This window comes from Buteo buteo, chromosome 29 (genome assembly GCF_964188355.1).
Source record: "Buteo buteo chromosome 29, bButBut1.hap1.1, whole genome shotgun sequence".
NCBI lineage: Eukaryota > Metazoa > Chordata > Aves > Accipitriformes > Accipitridae > Buteo > Buteo buteo.
Genome location: NC_134199.1, coordinates 3412762 through 3438944, shown reverse-complemented (window position 1 = coordinate 3438944; position 26183 = coordinate 3412762). Strand labels below are relative to the sequence as shown.

Below are 26183 nucleotides of genomic sequence, written 5' to 3'. Positions count from 1 at the left end.
AGAGGTGCTAGGTGAGCAACATGAGCCTGGTGTGGAAACACACTTTGGGTTTCAGTGGGTACAAACACAAAGAACAAAAGCAGGACAACAGCCATGTGCTGCAAGCAGCTGCCAGTTTCAATTTACACCTGTTACACCAAGGTAGAGAAGCAGCTGCACAGCCTACAGAGATAGTGGGAGTGGACCTTTAGGGGAGGGAGCGCTGGGCAGCTGAGGGCAGAAGCTACATCAGCTGGCTCTGCAAAGTGAGCCTGCAATCACAAGTCTTGACTACAGTAACAATGCAAATAGGGGCTGTAATTGTGTCTTCATTTTATTACATGAAAAAGTCTTGCAGTAATTGTTTTTTTTTTATTTTCCCCTTTTGATGACAGGAACTGTTTACTTTTCAGTGATGTCTACTGATGTACCTACAAAAGGAGGGCTGAAACCTCCAACTAGTAAGGCGAACCTACTGTCACTGCCTAAAAAATAGGGTTTGGCTCTCCATTTATCTATTCTTAGCGCAATTACTGATTAATAATGACTACCCTGAAAGATATATATTTTTTTTTAATCTCTAGAACGACCCTCAAATCAAGTGCAAGTTTCATGCTAAGATGGACACTTTTCTGAAAACATGCTCATGCACCCACATTTTCACTGCTCTGTCCTTTTTTTGCTGGAGGAAGGGCACTCTCTAATACCCAGAAGAAACCTAAAGGCCATACCTCCTTCCACCACTTAACTCCCCTAGTGGGTATGATCCATTTCCTGCAGTCTTGCCTCAAGAAGCCCTTTTCAATGCTTTCCTCAGAGGGATTAATTAAGACTCTTCGACCGCAAACCTGGCAATAACTTGCAGTGTAGGAACTAGGCTGCACTTATTCAGATATTTTTTTTTTTATTTAGCTACAGCCAGAGGTCATCACAAGCCCTCTAGAGGCTACCTTCTCCTCAAGTCCACCCGTACAACTCCATGCATAATTGTACTCTAACATAGTTCAGCGGAAGCAATCTGTGCTGTAAAAGGACTAGTCATTAAAAGCATTGAGCCAGGTTAAGAAGCAATTATTTGGTCTGATCTGAAGGGCAGGTAACCACTAATGCTGGGCCAAAGAGACAATGAAGAGTTGCGGCAGCCTCCTCACCCAGCTTTGTGGCAGCCAGCTGCACTCCTTACAACATGAAGTACCACATACAAAGCAGCACAAAAGCTACCTTGCAGAAAGGTATGCTAACTTCTCTTGTGGACATCCACTTAATGTGGATGAGCTAAGGCCCTGCAGATTCAGACTAGCCTGATGCAGTCACACCCTATGACCCAGTCCTAAACTTCTTTAAAATAAAGTTAAAACTTGTCTACACAGAGGAACCATAGTGGAACAAATGATGCAGCAGTAGCCATTCCAGAGCACTGGCGCTTTCCATGTCGAGAAACTAAAGGCACTTGTTCTAGAAGAGGTACCCCACTGTGGTCGTTAGCTTCCCTTAAGGCTTAGCAGCCCTTTTATCAGGATAGGCTTAATTTGGAAGAACTTTGGGCAATATAAATTAAAAAAAAAAAAAAAATCAAGCTCAGCTGTAGGGCAAGAGAGAGCAGAAGTCTCTGGTGATATACACCTACCTCACAGACAGTGCAATGCCACCTTGTTTCCACATGATGTTTGCACTCATTGCACGTATAGACAAAGCGATCCTGCCCTTGAGTATGTAGTTCTACCAGCATGCAGAGCGTGGACCACTTGGATCGGCGTAGTGAGGAGAACTCCCAGTGCTTATCTCTGGCTAAGGTGAGGAAGGCATCTCGCCCATCCATCAAATCACAGCTAAGTAATGGATCAGGGTCCACAATGGGAGGCAGAGTGTTAATTACAGGCCCAGCATGTAAATGAATCACAAAAAAGACCTGCAGATAAATGGGGGGGAGGGGGGGGGGGGAGAGGAAATAATCAATGAGGTTAGATAATCTTGCAGGAAAAAGCTCATGTTCTGTTGCAGTAATGGTATGCTACAAATGTTATCTAATTAACTTAGTTTAGACTAATCTCTTCCAATATGTTGTTACACAACAGAAAAAATTCTAATGCAGTCACAAGCTTTACTCCTTCTGATTTTTCAGTTCTGAATACCATCATGCCTGGATTTAGAGGAATAAAATCTCTTCATGCAGAGTATTTTGACAGTACCTCTTTATGCTTCTCCATAGTGGCATACAGCTTCTGAGACAGATCATTGGACACATTTGGCATGCTGGGTTTCTTCTTGTTAGCTCTGCTGATGCTACTCTTATTCTTGTTGGTTTTTTTGTTGTTCTTTTTCTTAGCATTTTTGCTGTCGCCCTGGCTTCCCTGCAGTAAATGCATAGGAAAGATGTTACATTTTATAGAGCTCTCTCCTGTTCACTGTAGCTGAAAGTGAAACACTTCTGCTGTCAATAATAGAACTTTGTTCCAATGCCTGCAAATCGGCCATACTGTGTTAAATATATCCTATCTTCCAGGAAAAATCAAAAGCCAAACTGGCAAACAAATTCAAATGTTGTTTAAAAATAGATTTTTAAAGTATGCATATACATTAAATATTTTTTATCTTACACTTTTTTTTTCCTTCTCAAACTGTACTTCAGCTTCCACTGCTTGCTTTACAAGATCTTACAGATATACATCTTACAGATGATAAAATGAGTTACAAATAATAAAAAAAAAAATTCCAGAAGTGCAGTATTTTGCTTTGTTGTGCATTTGGGGTTTCACCTACTTGCTCGAGCTCTGATTTAATGTTTGTTTGTTTTTATTGAACAAATTTAGGGCTAGTACACAGATAAGAAATGCAGGATTTGAAACTAACAAAATACATTATTCTCCATCCTGACGACTTATGGCTGCATATACAACTCCAAAAAAAAAAAATCCCCAAAACCTTCACTTGTGTCTAAGTTACAACAACATAGACAACAGTGACCATATACTGAATACTAGATGTAAGTAAAGAGTGTAAAAAATAGCAGATGATGCTATTTAGATGACCTGTGAAAACAGAAATAACTTTTAGACTTCTCATGTCCTTGAAAAATAAAAACCCAAGCTCTCAGCAGGCAGCTTGCCACTCAGTAAAAATCCCCTCTCTAACTGCTAGAATGTTGGTTATCATAATATTAAAGATAAGCTACTGAAATACTCTGAGATATATATATATATATGTACACACACGCAAGAAAGTTTCATGAACACTATGTACAAGCAAACACAGGGTTTAGCCACAAGCCCATTTATTCAAAGAAAACAAAAATATTCCAACTGAAGAAAGCGATTCTAAATATAGACTGCTGCCATCCTTCCATTCCATTAATTAGGCTTAGGTAGGAACTCCCTGTCCCATCTTGGGTTTTCTGTAACTAATTTTACTGACTTTTTGACCAAACCTGTTTGGAAACTAAAATTATTCTATTTTATGGGAAACCAGACAGAGCTTTAAGTGATTTGAAGGTATTCAGAAATGAGCTATTGTATGTTCCCACCTTGACTTCTTTTCCCCAAAATTTCTACCACCCTGATAGAATTAGGGCATGTCCTCCTTTGCCTATGCATTCTAGAGCATCAACATAGATTTAAAAATGTAAACACCAAAAAGAAGAATAGATTAAAACTTAGCTAACAGTATAAATCTGTTTTCTTTCTACTCCACCTTCAGCAAGTTTATATTTGGTCAATTGTATAGAGCTATTCCAAAATATTTTAAGAGGTTGTAAGATTGTTTTTGTACTACTTCCTTTTGATAGCATTTAACATACTCAGCCAGTTTTGCCACAGATGCCGACAGCACAGTTACTCAGTGAGCCTTGTCCCTTCAGAACCTTTTTCAAGAACTTCTGAATATTTACCACCTCTTTAGACTCTCTTTAACAGATACTCACAGCATGTGTTGACTTTTAAGAAGCCTTCTCTCCACATATATGAAGCTTAGGACTAAGAATTTAAGAACAGATAGATTCTGGACAGTCTCAATACAAGGCAAACTGCAAAGATCCATCAAGTGCTTCTACACACAGAGATCCCCATTGCCGGGCATGGTTTCCTCCAGAAGTGACAAGTTTAGGTGACTGCACTGGATTAGTTCTCATGCTTTTAATTTCACTCCTTTTTCTAAGCCAAGCGGCAAAGACCACACTGTTACGTTTTTTGTTGCATTCTTGGATGACATCTTCAGCAACTTGGATGTAGATTTTGTTCCCCTGCTACCCCAAGCAACATCAATGGCATTAAGTGGGGACATAAGGATGTTAACAGTCAAGGCTGCATCTTCTCACTTTAGGCAGACAGCTTGTGTGAGTTTCACAGTTAGCTGTTCTGGGCTTTTAAAAACACCTTTTTTTCCCCTCTTAGATGTAGAGGTTTACACTGGTGTTTTCACTGGAAGGGTATGCTATGATTTACTGAAAGTGATACTGTTAGCAAACGAGGACTGCAACTTAAATTCCAAGCCTTGTCTTTCAGTTACTTTTATACTGCTATGTTTGTTGAAATACTTCAATATTAAAAGTTACATTCAGAAGGAACAAGGTGAAAACTAATAACTTTATGGTTCCATAAAAAACATAGCAACAAACTATGTTACCTTTGATGGAGGTGCTAAGGTTTAACAGAAAGAACTTTCTGACATAATGAAATTGATGGATTAAGGTCTGTAACTCCACATCAATCACACATAATACATACTGTATGCAAATTGTCACAGCATCTAAGCTGAATGCAGTTTTTTTCCTCAGTTAAAGCTTTTGGTTTCATCTCAATCTGCTAGACTTCAGATTTTCCTACTACATTTATTTTCAAAACACCTTGCTGCAAATCACAAGTAAAAGGGACAGTATAAAAGTGCTAAGACCATTTGGTTACAGATACAATCAAGACAGAAATAAAAAACGGATAATGAAATTCTGGCCAGGACCCTGAAAAATTACGTTGCTGGTTTTTTTTGTTTGGTTGGTTTTTATACACAAAGAGAGAATGCTGCTGAGGGAACACCACCATCAGGATCGACGTTTCACACTAATGCAAAGCTTGCAATAAATACCTTTAAATTTCAGCCCCCTACTGTTGCAAATGACTACAAGTACCTTTGCTTAAATAATAGCAAAATTTAATTCAGCTTTGAAAAATACAGCATCTTTCAAAATGCAAATACTGAAGGTGATCTGCAAAGGTGTGAACCAGAAGCTCAGCCAAATGACTGCAAGCAAATGTAGCAGTCATAATGCAATCCAAAAGTAGCTTAACACATTTCTCTGAGAACAGAGATGCTGAACTGACATAACTGACTTCTGATTCTGTTAGGAAAAAAACCCACAAACCAAGCCATCAGTGTATTTGTTATGCAAGAAAAAAAAAACCAGAAATGCAGTTAAAGGGAGTCCTGATTTAATGTCTGATGTGAATGACCTTCTTTTCTAGTTTACTGGATGTGAACTCTCTAATTTATTAAAGCATTAACTGTCAGCTTTGTGAGCCAGAAGCAGATATAGCATATAAAGTTAACCCACCTCTGTTGTTTCACTAGCTGCAGTACTTTCTTCCTTTTTTCTTTCCTCCTCCTCCTGCTCCAACTCCTTAATGCTTTCTTCTAGCACATTGGGCCAGAAATCACCTTCAAAGTAAGGCAGCTCCTTGGCACTTGTCAGCCTGTCCTCAGTTGCTTGTTTGAAGATGTCCTGTTAAGTGTATCACACAATACCAAGAATAAATAAATGAAGACCCCTTAAAGAGAGGGAAGAGAACCAGAGACATGATCCAGTGCTACACTGAACAGCTGTGCCTCACTTACAGTCCATGGCCCACTCCTGGCAGCCCTCCTTTTCTGGGTGCAGCTCAAAAACTGGACTGGCAATATAGGTAACAGCCCACTCCCTGTTTCATCTTAGAAAGACAGCTGCTGAAGCTCTCCTGAACCTCCATCATGCAAGTGGTGCATGTTCCTGACATGATGGGAGACTAAGATACCCCTGGAAAGCATAACAAACCCCTCCCTGGTAACTATGCCAATTAAAAATGAAGCCTACACCACTTAGTTTTTCCTACACTGCTCCTGGACAAGAGCAGGAACTGTTCTAGTGACAGCAAGTGCATCTCATCCAGTCCTTTCCCTTACAAATTTGAAAGCACGTAAGCACTTCAATGCACCATCATAGGTGCAATAAGCCTGATAGCTGCAGGAAGAATCGCTGAATGCACCGGCCAACTATTACACACAGGAATATAAAGTCTGGGTGTGGGAGGGGGCCTGTGCGCAGCCTGTGTCCTTCACTGACCGCTGACTGAAGCTCTGTGGACCACCTGCCCCGAAAGACTAGGGACCACTGAGAGGAACCGGTATTCTGAAAAGGAACAGGTACTTTATACAGTTGTTCTGGAGGTGGGTTTTTTAAGTGCATTGGGTTTAGCAAGCACATACAAGGCTAGCCCATTTTCTTCTTCGGATTCATTTCAAGATCACCTTATTAGGAGACACACAGATTTTCTAGCTCTTTGCTACGCCAGAGCAGATGACAAGGCTTGCTATACACTGTTCTATTCCACACATTTAGTAACTGTCACTTGCAATCAAAACATCATTTTCTTCCAGCTCTGTCACTACCATTAAGAAATTATTGTAAATTTTAGCATGTAAGGAGTGGCAAATGCTACCTTTGCCATCTTTAACTTATTTCCTTGGGTACATGTGTGATATTCTCCAATTATGAAAATCATCTTTTTTCTCTTCAAGTGAAGAAGCTGTTTCATATGCAGGTTTTTTTGATTTCACATTAGTAGGGTCCAGTATTCCACCTGATCCTCCAGAATCACCAGAAGCAAGCAACTTCTATAAACCTTAACATGCTACGTTCTTCCTTGCCTAAGAAGATTGCAGTGAAAGACAAGTACACAAACGCAGGCTTCTTGCACACTCCTCTTAATGCAGAAACCAAACCTAAGGAATTTTTAGTCTCAAAGGCAGAATCTCTGGAAAAATCTAAGAAAATGAAGACACTAGCCGAGAATAAAAACCCTTGTACAACACTACCACAGTTTCATGCATTATGAAACAATATTAGCTACCTTCAAATAAAAAGCCCATAAAAATTCATTCAGGAAGAAAACAGTAGCAAACCTTGTAGTCATGAATGATTCTCTCAGCAAATGCCTTGTCCAGCATCTTCTTATACCATTCTTGCAAACGTTTGGGTTTGGGTATTTTCTGATCAGGCGGATGGCAATGAAAAATATAGTCATCTCCTTCACTTGGGGGACAGGCCCAGATATGTCCCGTCACATACCTGTGTTTCACACACAAGAAAAAAAAGTCTTAACCATTTTGACTACCATCTTAAAATTAACTGAGATAAACTGGGATATAAGTTCAGACCTCTGGCTTTTTTTTCTTTTCTTTATTTTTTCTTTGTAACAAAGATGCTGAGGCAATAACCTCTATTTACACAAGAGATGAGAAAAGGCCCAGGATATAATAATGAAAATTAAACATCAAGTGAACCTCTGATAGAAAGAATGATATGCTGTCAGTTTAAGAATTCTAACAACAGAAAAAGCACCTTAGGGATAAAATCCAAATTTCTCTCTCCACTGCAGAAAAGCCATGTGTTCCACATACCTCAGAGAGAGACACTATCCCAAGTGAAAAGCTACTTGGCAACCTGGATTTAAAAAAAAGCTAAGAAAAAAGATTTCTTTCTTTACAAAGATCTCACTTACCCAAGTTTCTTCACGTACTCCAAATATCCAATGAGGATTTCATGATAAACTGCAGTTCGGAGACAACGGGGGCGGAAGAAATGAATACTATCTAGATACGATATGTATACACGCCTATAGAAATGAGAGAAGAATGACAGAAAATCATGTATGGCTAAATGTCCGTTTTGCCTACTGAGAACTTTTATACTAGATACATATACAGCCATACTGAACAAAAAAAAAAAAGATGACATTTTAATGGATATTTAAGTATCTTAACATGGTTTAAACCATTCTCAAAAGCAAAAGATGGGTAGCATTTTTTTTAGACAGCAAGACCATACATCGAGAGGCAAAATTAAATACAGAATACAAAAAATTATAACATTTTTGTTGTGATACTTGTTTTCCCCTTCAAAGTAATCCACAGTCATACAAAATCTGACTTATTTGTGCCACGGAATTAAAACATATCTCCCAGTCTTCTGTATTTGAGACTAATTGTCCAGTGAATGTAGCAAAGTGTTCTCTGTGCATGCACCACCAGTACAGAAATGAAAGAGTACCTTGTATTTGGAGGGGGGCAATCCGAGCCATACTCCTGTACATGCATGCCAAAGAAGCACACATCTACGCCGTCTATCTCCTCAAAAGCAAACAGAGCTTTGGTACGGTAAGGGAAAGATTCTGACATCTCACCAGAATCCACAAATCTGAAGGAAAGCGTGGTAGGAACAGGAAAAACAAACAAACAAAAAAAACCACAACAAAAAGCCAATTATTAAACCAGTGTCCTACCAGAATGAAGGAATTCTTTTTAATCTTATTTTTAACTCATTAGAAACATTTATGCAGAAATTAAACAGGGTTTGATCAGAGCTGTATTAGAACAGGGAGTCCTGTTACTATTAAAACTCATGGAAAACATTTTCCATATAGTTAACATACAACTGAACAGGCAAGCATTGGGTACAAGAGCATCCTCAGAAACCACAAGCCTTTAAATATGTTGTAGAGTAGAAAATCTGATGCATTATGATGAAGTGATGTCACGTAAACACTGTCTTTATGAATTAAAGCCAAAATACTTTATAGGATAAAACTTTTAAGCTTTTCATTTATGATGAAGCAAATTAAAAATAACTTCTGAAAGCTAAAGTATTTATAAAAACACAACAAAATGAAGGAAAAGAATCTCAGCAACTGTTCTGAACTAAACTATGAATTCTATAATGCTAACCAAAATGTGGTCAGACTTTCTCTCAAGATTTAGTAATACAAAGTCATAATATTCCAATCAAACCCAGGATGTCCCCACTACCCCCCCAAACAGTCAAATACAATGGTCACCTCCTCTGAGTTCATTTACTGCATACTGCTTTTTTTACCTTTCATTATCTTACTCATACCTAAGTTTCAAAAATGTGCAAAGGGATTAAGGTGCAAATTGGCACAGTTTTGCAGTATTTATGCAGGGAGACTTCAAAATAAAAAAAAATAAAAATCAAGATCTCATTTACTGTAATTAATAGAACTAACCTGGATTTCATTCCTGGTTTAACTTCTACTGTCTTATCTGAACTTGCTACTACTCTGACAAAGACCTCTCCAGCTTCAGGATGATTCTGTCGCCGCAAAAATTTGTTTACTCTATCTTCCAAATGGTTTCCTAAACGCGTAGTCTGTAGCCCTAGAAATGAAGAGGGACAACATGACAACAGAAACATTAATACTGGAGAAATCGCTGTTAAGTTCAGGGTGTTACCATGCTTGTAAGGTCTTTCAGCTTGCTTCTCTGTATAGAAGTAGGCTTTTTTCCCTTTGTTTTACCTCCATGTGAAGATTTGGTGGTTTCATTTATGCAGCCAAAATTAAAAAAGCAAAACCATCCATGTTTATACCCAAGCCTTAAGTGGTCACACCCTATCGTGGAAGCTAAAACCACTATAGTGGGAAAATTACTCAGTAAGTGAACTAACAAAGAAGGCTTTACATCGCATTTTTAAATTTGCAGGCTTATTTTATGAACACTGCAAATGTTTTCTCCTAACAAAAACACTATCTGGCTGTTTGACAGAGATTACATCACTTTATAGATCTGGCTCAATGCCACACCTTTTCAAGCAAAGCAAAGCAAATCAACAGAAATGAAAAGCCTTTTGACTTCAATGGAGATTTCATTGCTTTTTCTTTTCTTTTCTTTTCAAGAGAGCTTTTAGATTGAACAGTTACAGTAATCTCTGCATAAAGCTTAAATAGTTCTTGCACAGCGATAGAGGTCTTTAAAAGTTCAAGTCCACATATTGTCTGGATCCCTTCTCTCAGTCTTTACATTTACTATTAGCTTTTGTGGGGATAGCTGTTTTTGTAGTATTACAGGATGTGATGGTTTTCAAATAAATCCACCACAAATTACAGAAATTAAGATGAAGATTTTGGTTTAAATTAAGAAAACAGAAGTAGCACACTGTTTTGACTTGAAGATTTATGACTATTTCTCTTATTCTGCTGTACTTATTTTATCAACTAGTATTTCTACTCCATTTTTATGGTCAATCTGCTATCTTTTCCAAAGTGGAAAAAAGATGGTGCAATCTACAGTTATTTGTTTTACTAAAATGCATTTAATTTTCAGCTCTCTATTGCTTTATTTTTCAGTTGTTATTTGGCTACTGATACAAGGCTGTTGGTTCTTCTTCCTGACTACTGAGCTTGCATACGGAACGCTGCAGTGAAGCATCTATGCTAAATATTATTTTAAGCTCCAATACTGGGGAAAAAAGCCACATATACTCAAAGGAAGATCTCGCTTTAAGGGACTTATATACTTAAGATTTTATTTTACAATCAGTCTGTAGAAATTGCCAAACATGGCAAACTTGTTTTATATCTTTTAGTCTGTCCCCTTGTCCAGTGAGATTCTGTGGTTATAACTAGCACAACATGCCTAAATATCATTTACCTGGGAGCCAATAATTAAATTTAAAGGCACATTAAAGTAAAAATACACTATGCCCTTTACCAATTCCAATACACTGTCCTTTCCCAGTGCTTCCCAGCCCAATATAGTATATTGAGCTTTCCAATAGAAATCCAATAGAAGGGGGTTGATTTTAAAGGAAATTTGAAGAATTTTAAAGAAAATTCACAAATACTTTCTGAAGAAATTGTTTAATTTCGTTAATTTCTCCGAAGCCAAACAGGAAAAAAAGAAATGGCTCCATTTCAGCTAATGAGTTGGTACATTTTTAGAAAGCCATTTTAGTTAACTCTACTGTCTTCTTGTGTTTTCAATTTATCATTTTTCCAATGCTAAGCAACCAAAGGATATCTGCTTCCTTCCTTATGTTGCAATACATTAAGACTTGAAAAACAAACAAAAAAAAGACCAGATAAGAAGATGAAAGAAACAGGCAGCATTAAGATTACATGCACCATAAGGAAAGGATCTAAAAGCCGCATATTTTGATCTATTACAATGTGCAAATTCTTTTAGAAAGCAACCGGATTTTGGTTCTTGGACACCTCTAATGTATGTACTTCCAATAAAAGCTCAAGTCTCAATGAAAACTGCAGTGTGAACTTGAAAAAAGGCATCCAAACCAGTAAAAATACAGAAGACTTTCAGGCTGCTTGAGTACAGAAGTTTTGTTGCAGTAGCAATGGCCAGACATTTGTTACTGGATGAGTAATCAGACAGATAGGAAGAAAGTCAGACTTCTGGCTTACTGTGACTTTTTGTCAGGAAACTACTTTGGGTGATTTATTTGTCAGGATATCTTTTGTCTTTGAACATCTCTGCATCAGCTACTGGCTAAGTAATATTTGTAGATTTTCTTAGTACGAAAAATACTTCAAAAGTTAGGAATTTCACAGCATAATCCAGCTGTACACTGGTTTATAGGTTATATTTGGCATGCTATCAGTCAGCTTTATGCAACTCACTTGCAATGTGGTTAAGATAAGCAATTTTACTTGATATACATTAGGAACACAAATGTTACTATAACAGCTGAGCAATAGTTTGTAGCTGAGGGATGTGCTATCTTGATTATTAGCATTGTGCCAGCATGCTTGAGAGAGCACAGAAATATTGATGGCAATTCAGTAAGTAAAGGTTTTTATGGGGAGGGAGGGGGAGAGGAAACATGTTAACATTTCAAACTTTCATTGCTCATGTTTGTTTTTAGGTCAGTAGTTAAGACCAACATTTTGACAACAAGAGTAGGCTTTCGTTCCCTTTCTTGTGCTTCCCCTAGAGCACTACTAAAGGAAACTGATCTCAAGACCTGAGCCCACCAGTGGATTACAGCTGGCAGCAGGACTCAAATCATCATGGGAAAAAAACCCCCAAGATGGCCAAACAGCAGGGAAAGGAGAAGGAAAAGGAGATCAATGGAAAGGAAAAAGCACCATTATTTCCCTATCCAGATCCCCAAAGAACAGAATGGTTATCTTGAACCAAATGGTTTGTTACTCAAACTTTAAGTAATGTCACAGAACTGCAGACATCCAAGGAATCTCATACTTATTTAAGCTAATTTACATCAATATATGCTGTAAAGTCAGCATATAATAGAAGAGACATCTATTTTAAATGGTTATCTAAACCTACATTTTTATTTCATCATTTTATTAATGTTCTCTTACAATCTTAATCTGTCTTTAATGAGACTAATTTTAATCTTTTTTAACAAATACTATCTTGCATGTGTCAAGTTACTCTAGGGATCATTTTGATTACTGTAACCTAATATGTCTCATACAGCATTATCATCTCCAAACTATCCCCCTTCAAATCTCTTACGCAATCAACCACACGCAAAGTTATCAAGAAGTTACATTTAATGCAAAACCACTCCTTTACTACAATTTGGAAGATTCAGGCTTGCAAAGTCACAGTATGACAAGGTAATGGCCAGAACCTCCAAGGACCAAAGAACAACAAGGGAGGAATCAGGTGTACCTGCAAGTTCTAGTTGTTCAAGTGTCTGAATCACCCTCTTGGTTTCTACACTCATTTTAGTTTTCTACTTTATGCCACTGACACTGCATTTCCAATGCTAGGCCCTACTCTTCCCCCTCCCAAACACTTATGGGTAAAAGTTATCAAATTATGTTCCCTGATGCTAAATGCATGCAAAGAATGCCTGTGTAAGGATAACTAAGGAGACCGAGACAACTTGACCTGGCAGCTTTTGGCACTCTGTTTAGTGCACATTTCAACAAGATTATGACAATGCTTATTTCCAAGAAAATCTAGACATGTAGTACAATTGGTTACTTATTCCAGTGGACAGTTCTTATACCACAGTCCACTCTAGAAGCAAGAAAAGCTCTTCAAATACATTAGTACTTGGCACTACCACAGTACACCTGAAATGCAGTACAACTTGTTACTACATGTTATTGGAAGGGCACAGAGGTGACAGTAATTTACTAGTTTCAACACTACATGGAAACATGTCTAAATATAGCCAGTAAAGTGCATGCAGCCTGATGGTTCTCCAGTCCTGTCCTGTCCCCCCACCTTTTCTTTTCTTTTTTTTTTTTTTTTTTTTAAATCTTAGAAAAATAAGGACATAGATGCCAAATACCTCAAGCAGCATTAAGACTGACCACAAACACATAAAGAGCAGGTCTTTAAAATGCTGATTAAAATTCTGACAGCTACTAAAGCCTTGGGCTACACTACTCCCCATTTTGCAAATGTTCCTGTACTGTCTATCATGGCAACAGAAAAGTCTCAATCAAAAAGCTAATAGGGGTGGCAGGGAGAAGATGAAAGTTGAAGATAAAACCCAGAAATATCAAACTCACTTTTAGCACTGAATTTGTTTTCTTTGCGTGTTCTACCAGTTTTCTTCAGACAATTATCACAGACAAACCTATTGAGAAAAAAAAATTGCCAAAAACTTAGCATAAACCCATTAGTGGCTAGCTTAAGCCCAATGTTTGAACCCATAATGTAAAAGTCAGAGTACAATATATTTTTCTCTGGATTTGAACAGTTTGTATCTCTCCATTTTTGAGGGACTTAAAGCCTTTATGAGCTGATTAAATTCTGCCAAGCAGTTACAACTGCATCTGTGTGCTGTAGTATACAAACTTACCTCCAACCAGCTTCCATTTAGTAGTTAGAAAGAAACCACAGAAACCTGCATATATGAACAAGTTGGTTTCATGCACATTTTCATCTGAATATACTGAAATGAGACCCTAAACACCAAAAGAAGTATTTTATTCTGAAAGGCTTTGTCCTTTTGTATTCAGTTCTTAAAGGGCAGGGACTGCATATTAAAGAGCAAAGACAGAAAGTCTTAATTATATAAACTACGTTGGTCTTACTGTATGAGGGGTAAAAACCTAACAAACATCTTACCCTGAAGGCCAAATAATATCATAATGTAATACACAAATCTGGTGCATCTTCCGACCACACTCTTTGCAGTCAACAAACCTGAGAAGAAAAAACAGCAGCCAGTCACTTTTGTTGTTAGGCAAGTAATTTTCCAGAATTCAGCAAGAAAGGACTTTCCAACCCTCTGCTAAGAACTGAATCAACTTCAGCAGGCCCAATTTATGTGTTAGTTTAAAAAAAATACTCATTAGAATAGCTTCCGATATACATCTATTAATCTCACGTGCAAATAAGAGATATATATATATAAAATAAAAATTGTAAAACGTACTAGTTTAAAAATGTGAAATGAGCTTTCAAGCACAACTGTTTCCAGATCTTTTTTATCCTCTTCTAAGCAGAGTTCTGACTTTTCCCAGCTTCAACAAATTCTGCTCAACAGTACCTCTATGGATTTAATTTTCAATTGTTGCAACAACCACAAGCTGACTAAATGGTTGCTCAACTTATTGTAAATGTAAAAACTAGTAATTCGTGAATCACTGTGCCAAGAAAACATGTATTAGCTTGTCTTCGCCTGCATGAGTCTGCTGTAGGTTTTTTTTTGTTGGTGTTGTTGTTTGTTTTTTGTTTTTTTGTTTTCAAAATAGTATGTCAAAATTCTGTTAGAAGTTTTCCCAGTCAAGACTGCAACGCTGGTTATGAAGCCAAATGCACTGAGGTGTACCTCAGAAGTCTACCTTTAAAGGTCTAGGGGAGGAGCTCTATTTAGTATTTGCAAATACGAGAAAAGGAATCAAAATGTATTACATATCAAACTGCCAGAGAACAAAGGAGCAGTAAGATAAAGTCTTGTTTCAGTTAGTTAAGGACAGCAGGAAAAGCAGCACAGTGCTACTAAAGAAATGTTCAGCTTGGCTTTTGCTGAACTTCCCAAGGGTAATAAACCGAAGGAAGGAGGATGGCTCTTTCAAGTGGGCCAAGCACTTGGGTGAAGAGAAAAACGTGTTTTACAAGCCTAGCTAAACCGGAAGAGGAAAATGCAGAACTCCCCCACAGGTACTCAGGGCTTGATGTGAAAGGCTCTGTAGGATGGAGGGCTATTTTCAGCCAGTTGCACAGCGCCTTGCAAAATACACCTAAGGAATTACCCAAATAAAGAGAACTAGAAACTGCCATTAAAACAGGCTTGCATTTTCCTCTTGGATATCAATGGTAGACATCAAGTTTGCATGTTGTGCTACGAAAGATTCTGCAGCATGTTTGGGCAGAGGTGGAGATAAAAGGAAGACTTCTTTATTCACTGCCTAGTTTCTGAAGTGCTGGTTAAAGGACAAGTGAAAGTGATAAGATTATCTCAAGAAAAACAACAGCCTGGTACTTACGGCTCTGGATCTAGTGTATCGTTTTTCTTCTTTTCAAACTGATCCTTAGAGATGGTTCTAGAGACAAAGAGTTAATATGAAAACTCAGTAGTACCTTTATATCAGAGGCTAAGACAGTATTATGCTTTTCTGAATTGCAGCAAATGAGCAAACCTCAAGTCAGAAAAAAGCATATCAGTATTTATTTTCTATTCAGAGAAAGCAATTCAGTTTAGTTTATTTTAAGCTACAGAAAATATTTTTCCCATTTCACTTTCTGTGTAAATTAAAAGCAAAATAAGAGATACCCAAGCATACACATAAATTTAAAATCATAAAGAACAAGGGAAGCTATCATCAGTAAAGCAACCACCTTCCAAACCAGCTTGTATTCCTCAAATCTTAGAGCATCTTATTTTCTGGTCAGGTTAAAGACAAGCCCTTGGTTTCATACGCAAAAGCTGTACTTCAAAGGGTGAGACATCAGAGTTAGCTGAAGTCTTTCATTTGAAAAGGTAATGAATTAATGACATTTATTGACACAGCTTCCACCCCCCCACCCCCCCACTCCAATCACATTATCTAGTGTCTGCCACCCTCTGCACCAGTCCACGGGCAGCTCTTGACCAGCGCAACCGGACACAAGCAACCTTGTTGGGCAGGCTAATAGGCCCAACACAGTAACAACTGTTAATCATCTGTTACTGTAAAATCTCCTATTAGTAATAAAGTAGGCATTTCCCCATGAACACCACCACCGGCCAGAGGGTTTTACTATCAAATCAGGACTACACATCACCCCTCCCACCTAAAAAGGCAGCATGCAGAAGAAAGGAAGCGACTTACGTTTGAGGCTGGGAAGGGTCATCACCCAGGGTGACATTCTCCCCCTGGATTTCAGTGAAACACTTCTCACAGAAGTGATACCTGTCAGCAAGAAGGCCATATTTGGGTGAACTGGTCCAGCACAACATACAGCCACCCAAGCACGGAGCCACCAACCAGAGCAGGGCAGATCACCACGACGAAAGGGGGGGCGTTGTTGGTTGATTGATGGGTCAGTGTGGACAATGAGGAGGAACAGAGGGAGGGGAGGGCAGGATTAGAGAACAGGGGAGGGAACAAACAGCACAGACGTAAGAGGTAAGACGCAAACACCAAGACAACACAGAGCAGAAAGCCAAGGCAAAGCACAGATTAGCATTCGGTCTCATTTTATACATTACTAACAAGTCGTCGGGCGTCAAATTCAGAATTTGAGGAGGATTCATGAAGTAGCTACCAAGCGCTACATTTGTATAGACTTCAAATTTAAGAATTTGGATTTGATTTGCATTACTTAGGAAAAAATGCTCTTTGATTCCAGGCTTGTGACTGATTGAGTTTCCTTTGGGTAAAAAACCAGCCTGTTAAAAAGCTTTAAGAACACATTTATTACAGATTTAAGTAATTAGAAAACATGCTGAAAGCGTTTACTGATTGTCAGTAAAAACTCTAAAAGCGGAAACACTTGGTATTGAAAAAAAATCTACAAAAATATGAAATTCAAAAGTTATTTGACTATAAGATTAAATGTGACCAATTGCTCAGCTCATATTATTTAATATAAATGAAACCAAATCCATACTCTAGACAAACATTTAACAGAAATGCAATTATGGGTCAGAGTTTCCAGCCATTTATCTATATAGGTACAATATATGTATATATGTGAACAACATTAAATATTGTACATACATACAATATATTTATCAGGTACATTAAAAATGCGGAATTAAGCTTTACAAATTGAATATGAGACTAGGTACAATTTTTGGTCACCAGACCAAGAGCCAATCCAAGTTATACTCAGCAAAACCAATACTGCAGTTTAACAAACCAAGCTGAGTAAATTGGAATACAACTCTATGAAAATACAATCTGCATTTGAAAAAAAATAAAATCAAAGTTACACAGATTTTTTTTTTTTGTGGGTTTTTTTGTTTGTTTGTTTCAGATGAACTGGAACCAAAGTTGTCAGGGTCATTAAAAAAAAAAAAGAGGCTAAATGTTTGGAAAGGATATGAATTCACACATGAACAAAGGTAACAAAGAGAGGCCACAGCTGTAAAATGCAGGAAGGCCACAAAGGATCATCAAAATAAAGGATCAAGAGTGAGAAAGTATAAGCAGCAACGGCAGCACAGTAAAACGCAGGTTTAGTACTCAAACACTAGAACCGTACAAATGGTAAGTATAAAAGGCATCAAACGAGACTCAATGTTACAATGAACCAACAACTTAAGGGATGGAGATTAATAAATATGGCAGCTTGCCCCTTCAAACATGTACTCATACACTTAAACTACTTAATCCAGGTGACAGATCTCCAAGGCTGTGCTTTCCTGGAGACAACCAAAAACATTTATAGGCACTTATTGCAATGTATGGATCAGAATTTCCTCCTGCAACACGCACTGGCCATCGCATCACCACTACATGTTTTCTAAATACTTGTGAAACACAGTGCAAGCAAGCAGGAGCGGGTCCTTCAACAGCGCCCGATGAATCGGGGAAAGATGTTCTGCGGAGCAATCTGTGTCCTCCCCAGGCTGGAGCCAGGTCCATGTTACCATAGCATAATTTACAAGAGCCTGAAAACTTCTGCAAAGTCTGCCAGCTGGCTCAGGCTTCAAGAGCTACTCTGCTAGCCAAGAACCACTTAAATGCAGCAGTACACTGAATACTCCCCTCTACCGTGGGATTGACACAGGAGAAAGGTGTATTTTATTCTAGCTAATATAGCCCATACTGAGATATCCACATAATCCATCTTACCAGCAGGGCAGCTGCAACTTTGATAGCAACCATGTGAGCTAAAATGCCATGCTCTCTGCCTGGAGGGCTGCTTGCCAGCCTACCACAAGTTAAACTGCAAGTGACTTCTCTTCTCCTGGGTCAGCTCAACTAGGATTAAAGACATCACCCTCCCAAGGAAAACCAAGGCTTTTGGAGCTGATAATGTAACAGAACAAGACCAGGAGGAAAAAAAAAAAAGTATTCCATTAATTTGTAATCATTGGGAGTGATAAATATATCATGGTTATTACAGAGCAGTATTACAAGAGAATTTCAGGAGCAGATACTGACACTGCACATCTCATTTACACTGACTTAACTTGCCCCTCACCCCATACCCCTAAATTGATACAGCATCATCTAATAATTAAAAAAAAAAACCCAAACATAACAAGTTCAGAATTTTATATCCTTTTACACATTGTTCATGTCCTTTTTTTCTATAATGTGCTTCTTTAAATTTTTCTTCAACTAACAAAACCTGCTAAGTATTTTCCTTACTAACAAGGATGCTCATTTTAAGAGTCAGATTGGGAAGGACTGAAACACAGGAGTGTGTAGCCAGAAAAATCCATGGTCAAGGCTCCTATTAATACTTTGCTACATTTAAACAATCCAAGAAAAGGTTAATTCTGATCCATTTTTAGAATAATTTATGGGCTCTCAAAGCACTCGTGAAACTGAGCAATGAGGCTGCCTTTGATACTGGATTTAAGTTACACTGCAGAAATCTAACTAGCTCCACCAGCACAGATATTTCACCCTCTGCTCATGCTGTGGCTGCAGGAAGCTCAGTCTCACAGGGATGAGTGCTTTGGTTCAGCAGTGTGTTGCACGTGCTCCAGTGATCCACAGATCCAAAGGGGAGCACAGGATTTTACATGCTGCAGAACTGAAGCCTAACACTAGCAAGAGTCAAGCCTTAATTCATGATATTAAAATGAGGAAATAAAAATTGAAATACAGTGAAAATGAATCACCTAAAGATCATGAATATTTGTCCATAAAATAACAAAGGTGAAATAATAGCTATAACTTATTATGAATATGGACCCTCAGAAACAGAGATTTGCTTGTAATTCACTGATTTTTGCATGTCACTACAAATATTCAACAAAACCCATAGAAAGCATACAATATTCTAGTTATAAAAGTCATAGAAAATCCAAAGAATGTACTTATCACAACACATCAAAAATGAAAAGCTTTTCAAATGCAGACTGTTCAGGTGACTGATTCCTGTTTATCAAAGAGTAAAACTATGGTTCAATACTGAAGTCCAGAAAATGCTCAATCTCTGCATAACAGGTAAATTTCCAACTGTAATTAAGTGCATTCAAAGGAAATTCTAAATTAGTAATTGGATGCTAGTACTGATATGAAATACCAATCAGTTTTCTCAACTGGATATTCACACATGAAGTATATTTTCTGAACACTTACTTTAACCTAAACTTCTGCCTTATTATGGAAGCCAACAGCTCTATACCAAATAATTAACTTTTAATCATTTAACTGTAGTGCCAGAGTTCATTTATTCAATGGTGCCTAAATATTCTTAGTTGTAATTTAGTTATGCAATACACTGGACTTGAAGTACATCCAATTTTGTCTGTTCCATAAATGGACAAAATCAAAAATGTTTGACCAATTAAGGACCTGCTGGAACCACAGAATTTGTTTTTCACTAATTTGCTACTCAGTTAAGAAAAAAATCTGAGATTTGAGGATCACTGTTACAGGAAACAGTTAATTTGACTGTTTTAGAGCAATACAGCTGATGAATAAGGGCTTTCTATGATCTGATAGTCCAAATGCACACTTAAAAATACAGTGATTGATCTTTAGAAATATTTTGTTAAAAAACCCAACCCAAAAAAGCCCCATTCATCACTCAATTTACTTGGCCTGAAATAGAAAACCTGAAAGCCCCCCCTCCCCCTCCCTAACCACCCCAAATTCCAAAACCCTAACCCTTTCTCAGGACATCTGGATGAACAGAAATCTATACCTACTTCTGTTCTATTCCTGGCCTACTGACACTTAGACAAATCACCTCCCTTTTATTACTACCCTTTTAGACTAAACTCAGTGTAAATGGGTTATCACATGTATAACAGGTAGGAAACTAAAATATTGCATCACCGAGTCCAGGAGTCCAGAGGAACCCACTGCCCCATCAACCCTGGACTTCTTGCTAGCAACTAACATTGCCTTCCACTGAGTAATCCAAATGATTTAATACTAACTTAAATAGGAAAGGTATAACTGAAAGAAAATGACCTCTTCTTCAATTATTTTTGAAGTTGCCATTCTTTTAAAATACAGTACTACCTGGATGCATAATATGAAAAGTATTTGAAATTCTACCACACAGAGTTGGTATTTAAGGGTTATTTTTTCCCCCACTTCTACTACTGAAGTACTATCCCTTTAAACATATTTTAATTGCTTTATTTCTCTTCCGACTGACTTTTTTTGGAGTTCACAGTGGCTGTATAAAACCTTTTATGAGAGCTCGTGAATTTACATTCCTCTGCATCAATACTATCTGCCTCACAAAGGTCACCTAAGACCCAACATATAATGTAAGACAACCCATTTTTATCTCCCACACTGTGCTGCTTCAGCTTGGTGGTACACAACAGTCTTGCAGCATCATACAGCATGTTTGGTGATGTAGGGATCGCCCTAAGAGAGACTAAAGGCGAGCACTGACTGTCTGAATTAGTTCTCTAACTTCAGTTAGACAACAGCCCGCTGTGCACTTCAAAGTTGGCAAGACTTACAGACTGCCAAGCTATTCGTAACTTTGTTTTAAACAGGGAAAAGGAAGTTTGTGTCTTAGCCCACGTATGTTTTGCATTTTTTTTGTTGGTGGGGGGAACATCTAAGAAACCAAAGCCAAGTTCTAAGTTTGCTTTGTTATTATAGCACTGTTGATTTAAGCATTAAATGGAAAATTAATATTATAACAATTGTTTAATAATCATACAAACACCAAATCCTAATAGTAATCAAAAATAATAAAAACTAGTGTTTTCATAGCTTCTCATGGAATCTCTGGGTAGTTTTCAATGCTAATTCAAAACTAATTTAAATAGAAGTAAGTACTAACTAGGAAGAGAGAATGTAAAGTCTTGCAATGAATCACTGTACCCTTTACTTTGCAAATTCTGACACTAATTTGAAAATAAACCTGTGTATTTTTACAATTCTCCCAGAACAAGGTAACATGATTTCTCAGTGCCTTTTTGCAGTTCTGCCCTTCTCCCTCCAGCAAGCCCTGCTACTCTTTTTGTGGAAAATGTGGACAACATCAATTCCACTTAACTGATGCATGGTGCAGCCTAGCTAATAGCAAGCACTTAAGTACAGTGTGTATTAAGCTGCAGTACAGGAAAATACAGGGTCATCTGCAAAAGGACAGCATGCAAAGATATAAAAATAATTTTTCCTGACTTGCTGACAAAGGAAAGAAAAAGTTAATAATCATCCTCCTCCGTATGTGCAGAGAACTCAAAGGATCTCACTTCCTGAATAAGGAAAAAAGCCAAAGTCAAGGACTTACCTATTCTGGTAACTGTAGTAGGCAGCATCACGAGGAATAGTACACAACTGCTTGCCGTAGCAGCACAAGGTCTGTGGAGAAAACTCATACTGCAAAACAATGGTGAAAAAAGAAGCTTTAAAATGTAATCTCATGTTAATCAAGTATCTATTAGGCAAACCTGATGCTTACAGATATCATAATACATTGTCATGTTTATCACACTCTTCCAAGCTATTGTAAATATATTAGCACAGCTCTCAATTTAATTATAATTATTAACTATATAAGCTAAATAGCTGACCTTCTAACCACCTACAACATACATGGGAAACAAGCAAAGCATTTTAGTATTGCTTATGACCAAAAGAGGTGTTCTCCAAGGGAGAAAAATGCAACAATAACAACAGAATAGCAGCAAGAAGGATGCTATCTACCCTTTTTAGCTCTTAGCATGCTTATAACAAAGCCAAACTTTTAACAAACCTTTCATTCAGTATTTCAGTTTTTAAAAAAGGAGTACAAAGCACATGTTTTATCTGATTAATCTAGCTAGGCTCTTTGGAAGAATACAACTCCATCCCTGGAATACATACCTTGCGCCCACAACAGTAGCCAAGTGATTGCATAACAGGATCGATCTCTTGTTCAAACACCTCCGCAAGTTTAGTGCAAAACTTATAGACCCTGGAAGTCTTGCGATTGTAAAGCCAGGCATTGTTAAACATTAGCCAAACATCATCCACATACTGCCAGGGTTCTTGGTACTGGCCAGTATCCAATTTACGTTTAATGGTTGAAAGATCCATAGGATTCTTCACAATGTCAAAGTAGTCCTTTAAACACACACACAAAAACCTTTATTTTTAAGATGTCAACTGTTTACAATATGTTGAACAGAAAAGACAAAATCTTTATATGAGCCAAGACAAAACATAAAAACATTTTTTTAATGCTAACTCACCGGAATCCCTAAAAGCTGGGGATCCACAGGCTGTCTAAAAGGTAGAGACTCTGGGTCCTGCCGGTACAAAGCTTCAAGGGTAGGCATGAGAGCCTGCCGCAGCTCCTCAGGTTTGAAAACTGTTAACGAAAGTCAGAAAGGTTAGAAAATTTCCTTCCCACATTTCCTGACCTTGACTCCCCTTAAAAAAAAAAAACAAACAACGATGTTAACATCAAAGTCTTAAGAGGGATTTCCTGATCTGCATAGCTGATTAGAGGCAAACCTTACCATCAAGAGGCCACCATGCAGTTTTTAAGTCTACCTAAATCACAGTAGGTGATACTCCCAGAATAAGGAGATAGGAACAACTGTAGCCCGTGACGATACATATCCTTGAGCATTAAAAAACAAACAAAAAACCCCCCACACAACTTATCCAGAACCAAATTAATTCAATTGCTTCAACATGGATGAACATTAGCTCTTCAGAGAAAAGACTAAGTGGATTCTCCTCTCCCTCCCTTCTAACCTTGTTTGCTATTTCCAAGCCAATGTTCTTCCAGCAAAAAACACCATAGTGGACAGGGCCAAAGAGCCAGCTCCACAGAGAGTAACCAGATGTCTTGATAGCTGGCACAGGAGTTTTCTGGCCATAGTATACAAACAGTCCTGGTCTGATGGACTGTTAATTGATTTTGAAAGTGTTAATACTTCTAGATTTATATGCATCATTACAACCACTTGGCAACAGTGGCATGGCAACAGCCATGTTTCTTACAACAGTGGATGACAAGGACAAGAAAGGCAATGCATTTTCTGAAAAATAATGATAACTTGGAGAGCTCTTTGAACATCTCAGCAGTGTAATTACATTTATTTCCTTAGGAACAGAGTCTTTAAATAGGGAAGAATGCCTATTACTGAGAAAAAAAGACAACTAAGGAAAGCAAGATGGCATCTAATTCATCTACCTGGCTGAAATGAGAACGATACCAATAAAAGGGAGCGATTAGAAGTTCTGTTGGAAGCACTTAAATCAACAGGGCTACAGTAACCCCTTCCTTCAAGGCTGATCATTGCTTTTGTCACTCAAATGGTATTTTGGTAAAGATATAAATTGCTTTTTGGGACTTCTAGTTAAAAATCTGTAATTTTTAAAAAGTTCTTTTTTCCCCCTTTTTTAATTTGGGCGATATTTCTGAGAGGAAGCCTTTTTGTCTCAACTACACTCACTGAAATTACACACAAAATAAAGCAAGACAAGAAATTAAGTTCACCCTACTCAAAAAATTTCTAAAGCATTAAGTTCTCAATTTTTTTAACCATTTGTAGATGTTGCAGCTCCTGGAAATTGTTAGTCAGGATGAAATTTTTAAGACAAATTGAGTGCACTGCCTCTAACTGAAGAGAGGATTGCTGCTCATGTACACAACAGACACGATACCACCCAAGTCACCTAAATCATGGTAAAGGACTAAGCAAGCTGCCAGAAGGGCTTCTGCAAGGGCTTGCCTTACAGATACATCAAGATCTCATGCTGCTGCTACTGAACTCAGACTCGCCAGATTAAAAATGAGATGAGCCAAGGAGGCCTACATTTGGTGTTACAACAACAAATGCATCTTGATGATAATTTCAGCTGTTGCTACAGCTGAACTACACTGACAACATCCCAATAAAATGGCAATTGTCTTCCATATTTATTGATACAGACATCTTCCTGTGAAAGAAACCTTACTATATACTCTCGAAGTTTTATAAACAACTACTAAATTATGTTATGGAATTCTCAAGAACAGAAAGAAATAATAAATTCTGTTCATGAGAAAAAGTATTCTCTATTGCTTCTGGAACCATCCTGCTCTGGCTCAGGTAGTTCATAACCTGATAATCTGAATTATTTCATGTAATGAAATTTAAAGGTCAAAAAGCACCTTTTAATAATCTATTTTGGCTACCTGCTTGACATTGCTTTTAGAATATTCCCCTGTGCTGGCCCCTATAACAACATACCACTAAGCTACAGTATCTTTCAAAATAAATCCAATCTTTATTTAAAACCAAACTACAGAGATTCAGCACACTTTTGCCAAGTTCCTTAAAGCCTAATTATCTTTGCTGATAAAGTTTACAACCTACTTTCATTTTGAAGTTTGAAAAAATAAAAATCAAAATCCAGTTATTTTGATTTATGACTTCACCTAAAAACACAAAGAAAAGTTGCCTTCATCTTTAGCAGTAAAAACCTGTTCTGCCTCTAAGGAATATGACTAATAACAGAACATTTGATCATAGAATCTCCCTATACACAGATTTTACAAGAAAGTTTCTGTTCTCCCCTCTCCCCCTTTTCCAAAATGAAATGCTCTTGGTTCTCCTCTGGTAGCTAGATGATCTTTATAAGGAGCTGGCATCCAGTTATCACATTTTGTCTTGCATGCGTGGGTGGTAAAAAGAAAATGGGATCTTTGCCTGAATCATGATGACGTATTATCTGCCAGAGAAGAGTATAATGCTACCTTTTAAAAATTTTACTTCTTTCAAACAGAGGAAATCCTGTGTATGATTACTAAGGAGAAAATTCGTAAATGAAGATGAAGACATCTTTGAAACAATAAGGACAATACACTGGTATATCCCCCCCAAAACCAAGCCCTTGTAGGTTTTGCATTATTATGTCTTATAAAGAAGGGAAGAAACCAGTAAAACTTATCTTGAAGGTCAAACTAAGGCAGCTATCTACAATGAGAAGAGGAGACAGGAGCTACCCAAATGAGTATTATACCGTTTCTTTTGAGAAGACTGCAAGGGAAAAGGCAAGGAATCAAAACCCTTCCTTTCTTGCTTACGTTAGATTTGCAGAAAAAAAAGCAAACCCAAACCAAATCAAATCCTGAATTTGGAATGGCTCGGTTGCCCGCATTTATGAAGGCAAAACCTTGATGAGGAAGAAAAGCTTGCTGAAGGGGTGTCTGCAATTATCCAAAAAAGCTAAACTTCAAAAACTCAGGTGTAAGTGAACTGAGCAGACCAGTATCTCAGCAGTATCATCTTGGTCTGTTTTCTAGCCCATACAGTATTTCCATCACTTAAATCAGGTTATGGTCTAGTTATATTAAGTGAGCACAGTCAGGCCAATGGTGTTCAGTACACCTGGATGGGTGGTACAAACAGATGAGTTTCCAACTCCACAACATAAGCCACCTGTACCCAGAAAAACAATCCTCTGGTGTCCAGATGAATCTTTTCAAACATTAAGGTATCAGGCTGCAACTTGCTAAGTTATCTTATAGTATACACTCCATGACACTTCCAACCATGCGCCCTCCTTCCCCCTGGTAGCTGCAGCATGTATCTGCTATGTCCCAGGTTACTGTGGGGTACACCTCAGGGATCTGGCCACATGGGAAGGAAGAAGAGC

The 26183-nt window shown here is 37.8% G+C and overlaps 1 protein-coding gene across 7 annotated transcripts in view; it reads right to left on the bottom strand.

Annotated features, from left to right (window-relative positions):
* The window catches only part of CREBBP (CREB binding lysine acetyltransferase), a 97706-nt gene that overhangs the window by 3247 nt on the left and 68276 nt on the right, over positions 1-26183 (bottom strand). For 5 of the 7 annotated variants that reach the window (XM_075059465.1, XM_075059472.1, XM_075059466.1 and 2 more), the window contains 14 exons: positions 22781-22899; positions 22413-22652; positions 21838-21926; positions 16275-16385; positions 15450-15506; positions 14086-14163; positions 13524-13591; positions 9243-9393; positions 8270-8416; positions 7722-7835; positions 7123-7288; positions 5519-5686; positions 2169-2330; positions 1607-1888 (listed from right to left, as the gene is read on the bottom strand). In XM_075059465.1, coding sequence (XP_074915566.1) covers positions 1607-1888; positions 2169-2330; positions 5519-5686; positions 7123-7288; positions 7722-7835; positions 8270-8416; positions 9243-9393; positions 13524-13591; positions 14086-14163; positions 15450-15506; positions 16275-16385; positions 21838-21926; positions 22413-22652; positions 22781-22899 — 1952 coding nt within the window. The remainder of the gene's footprint in view (positions 1-1606; positions 1889-2168; positions 2331-5518; positions 5687-7122; positions 7289-7721; positions 7836-8269; positions 8417-9242; positions 9394-13523; positions 13592-14085; positions 14164-15449; positions 15507-16274; positions 16386-21837; positions 21927-22412; positions 22653-22780; positions 22900-26183) is intronic. The other 2 variants (XM_075059467.1, XM_075059469.1) reach the window with 1 other exon arrangement.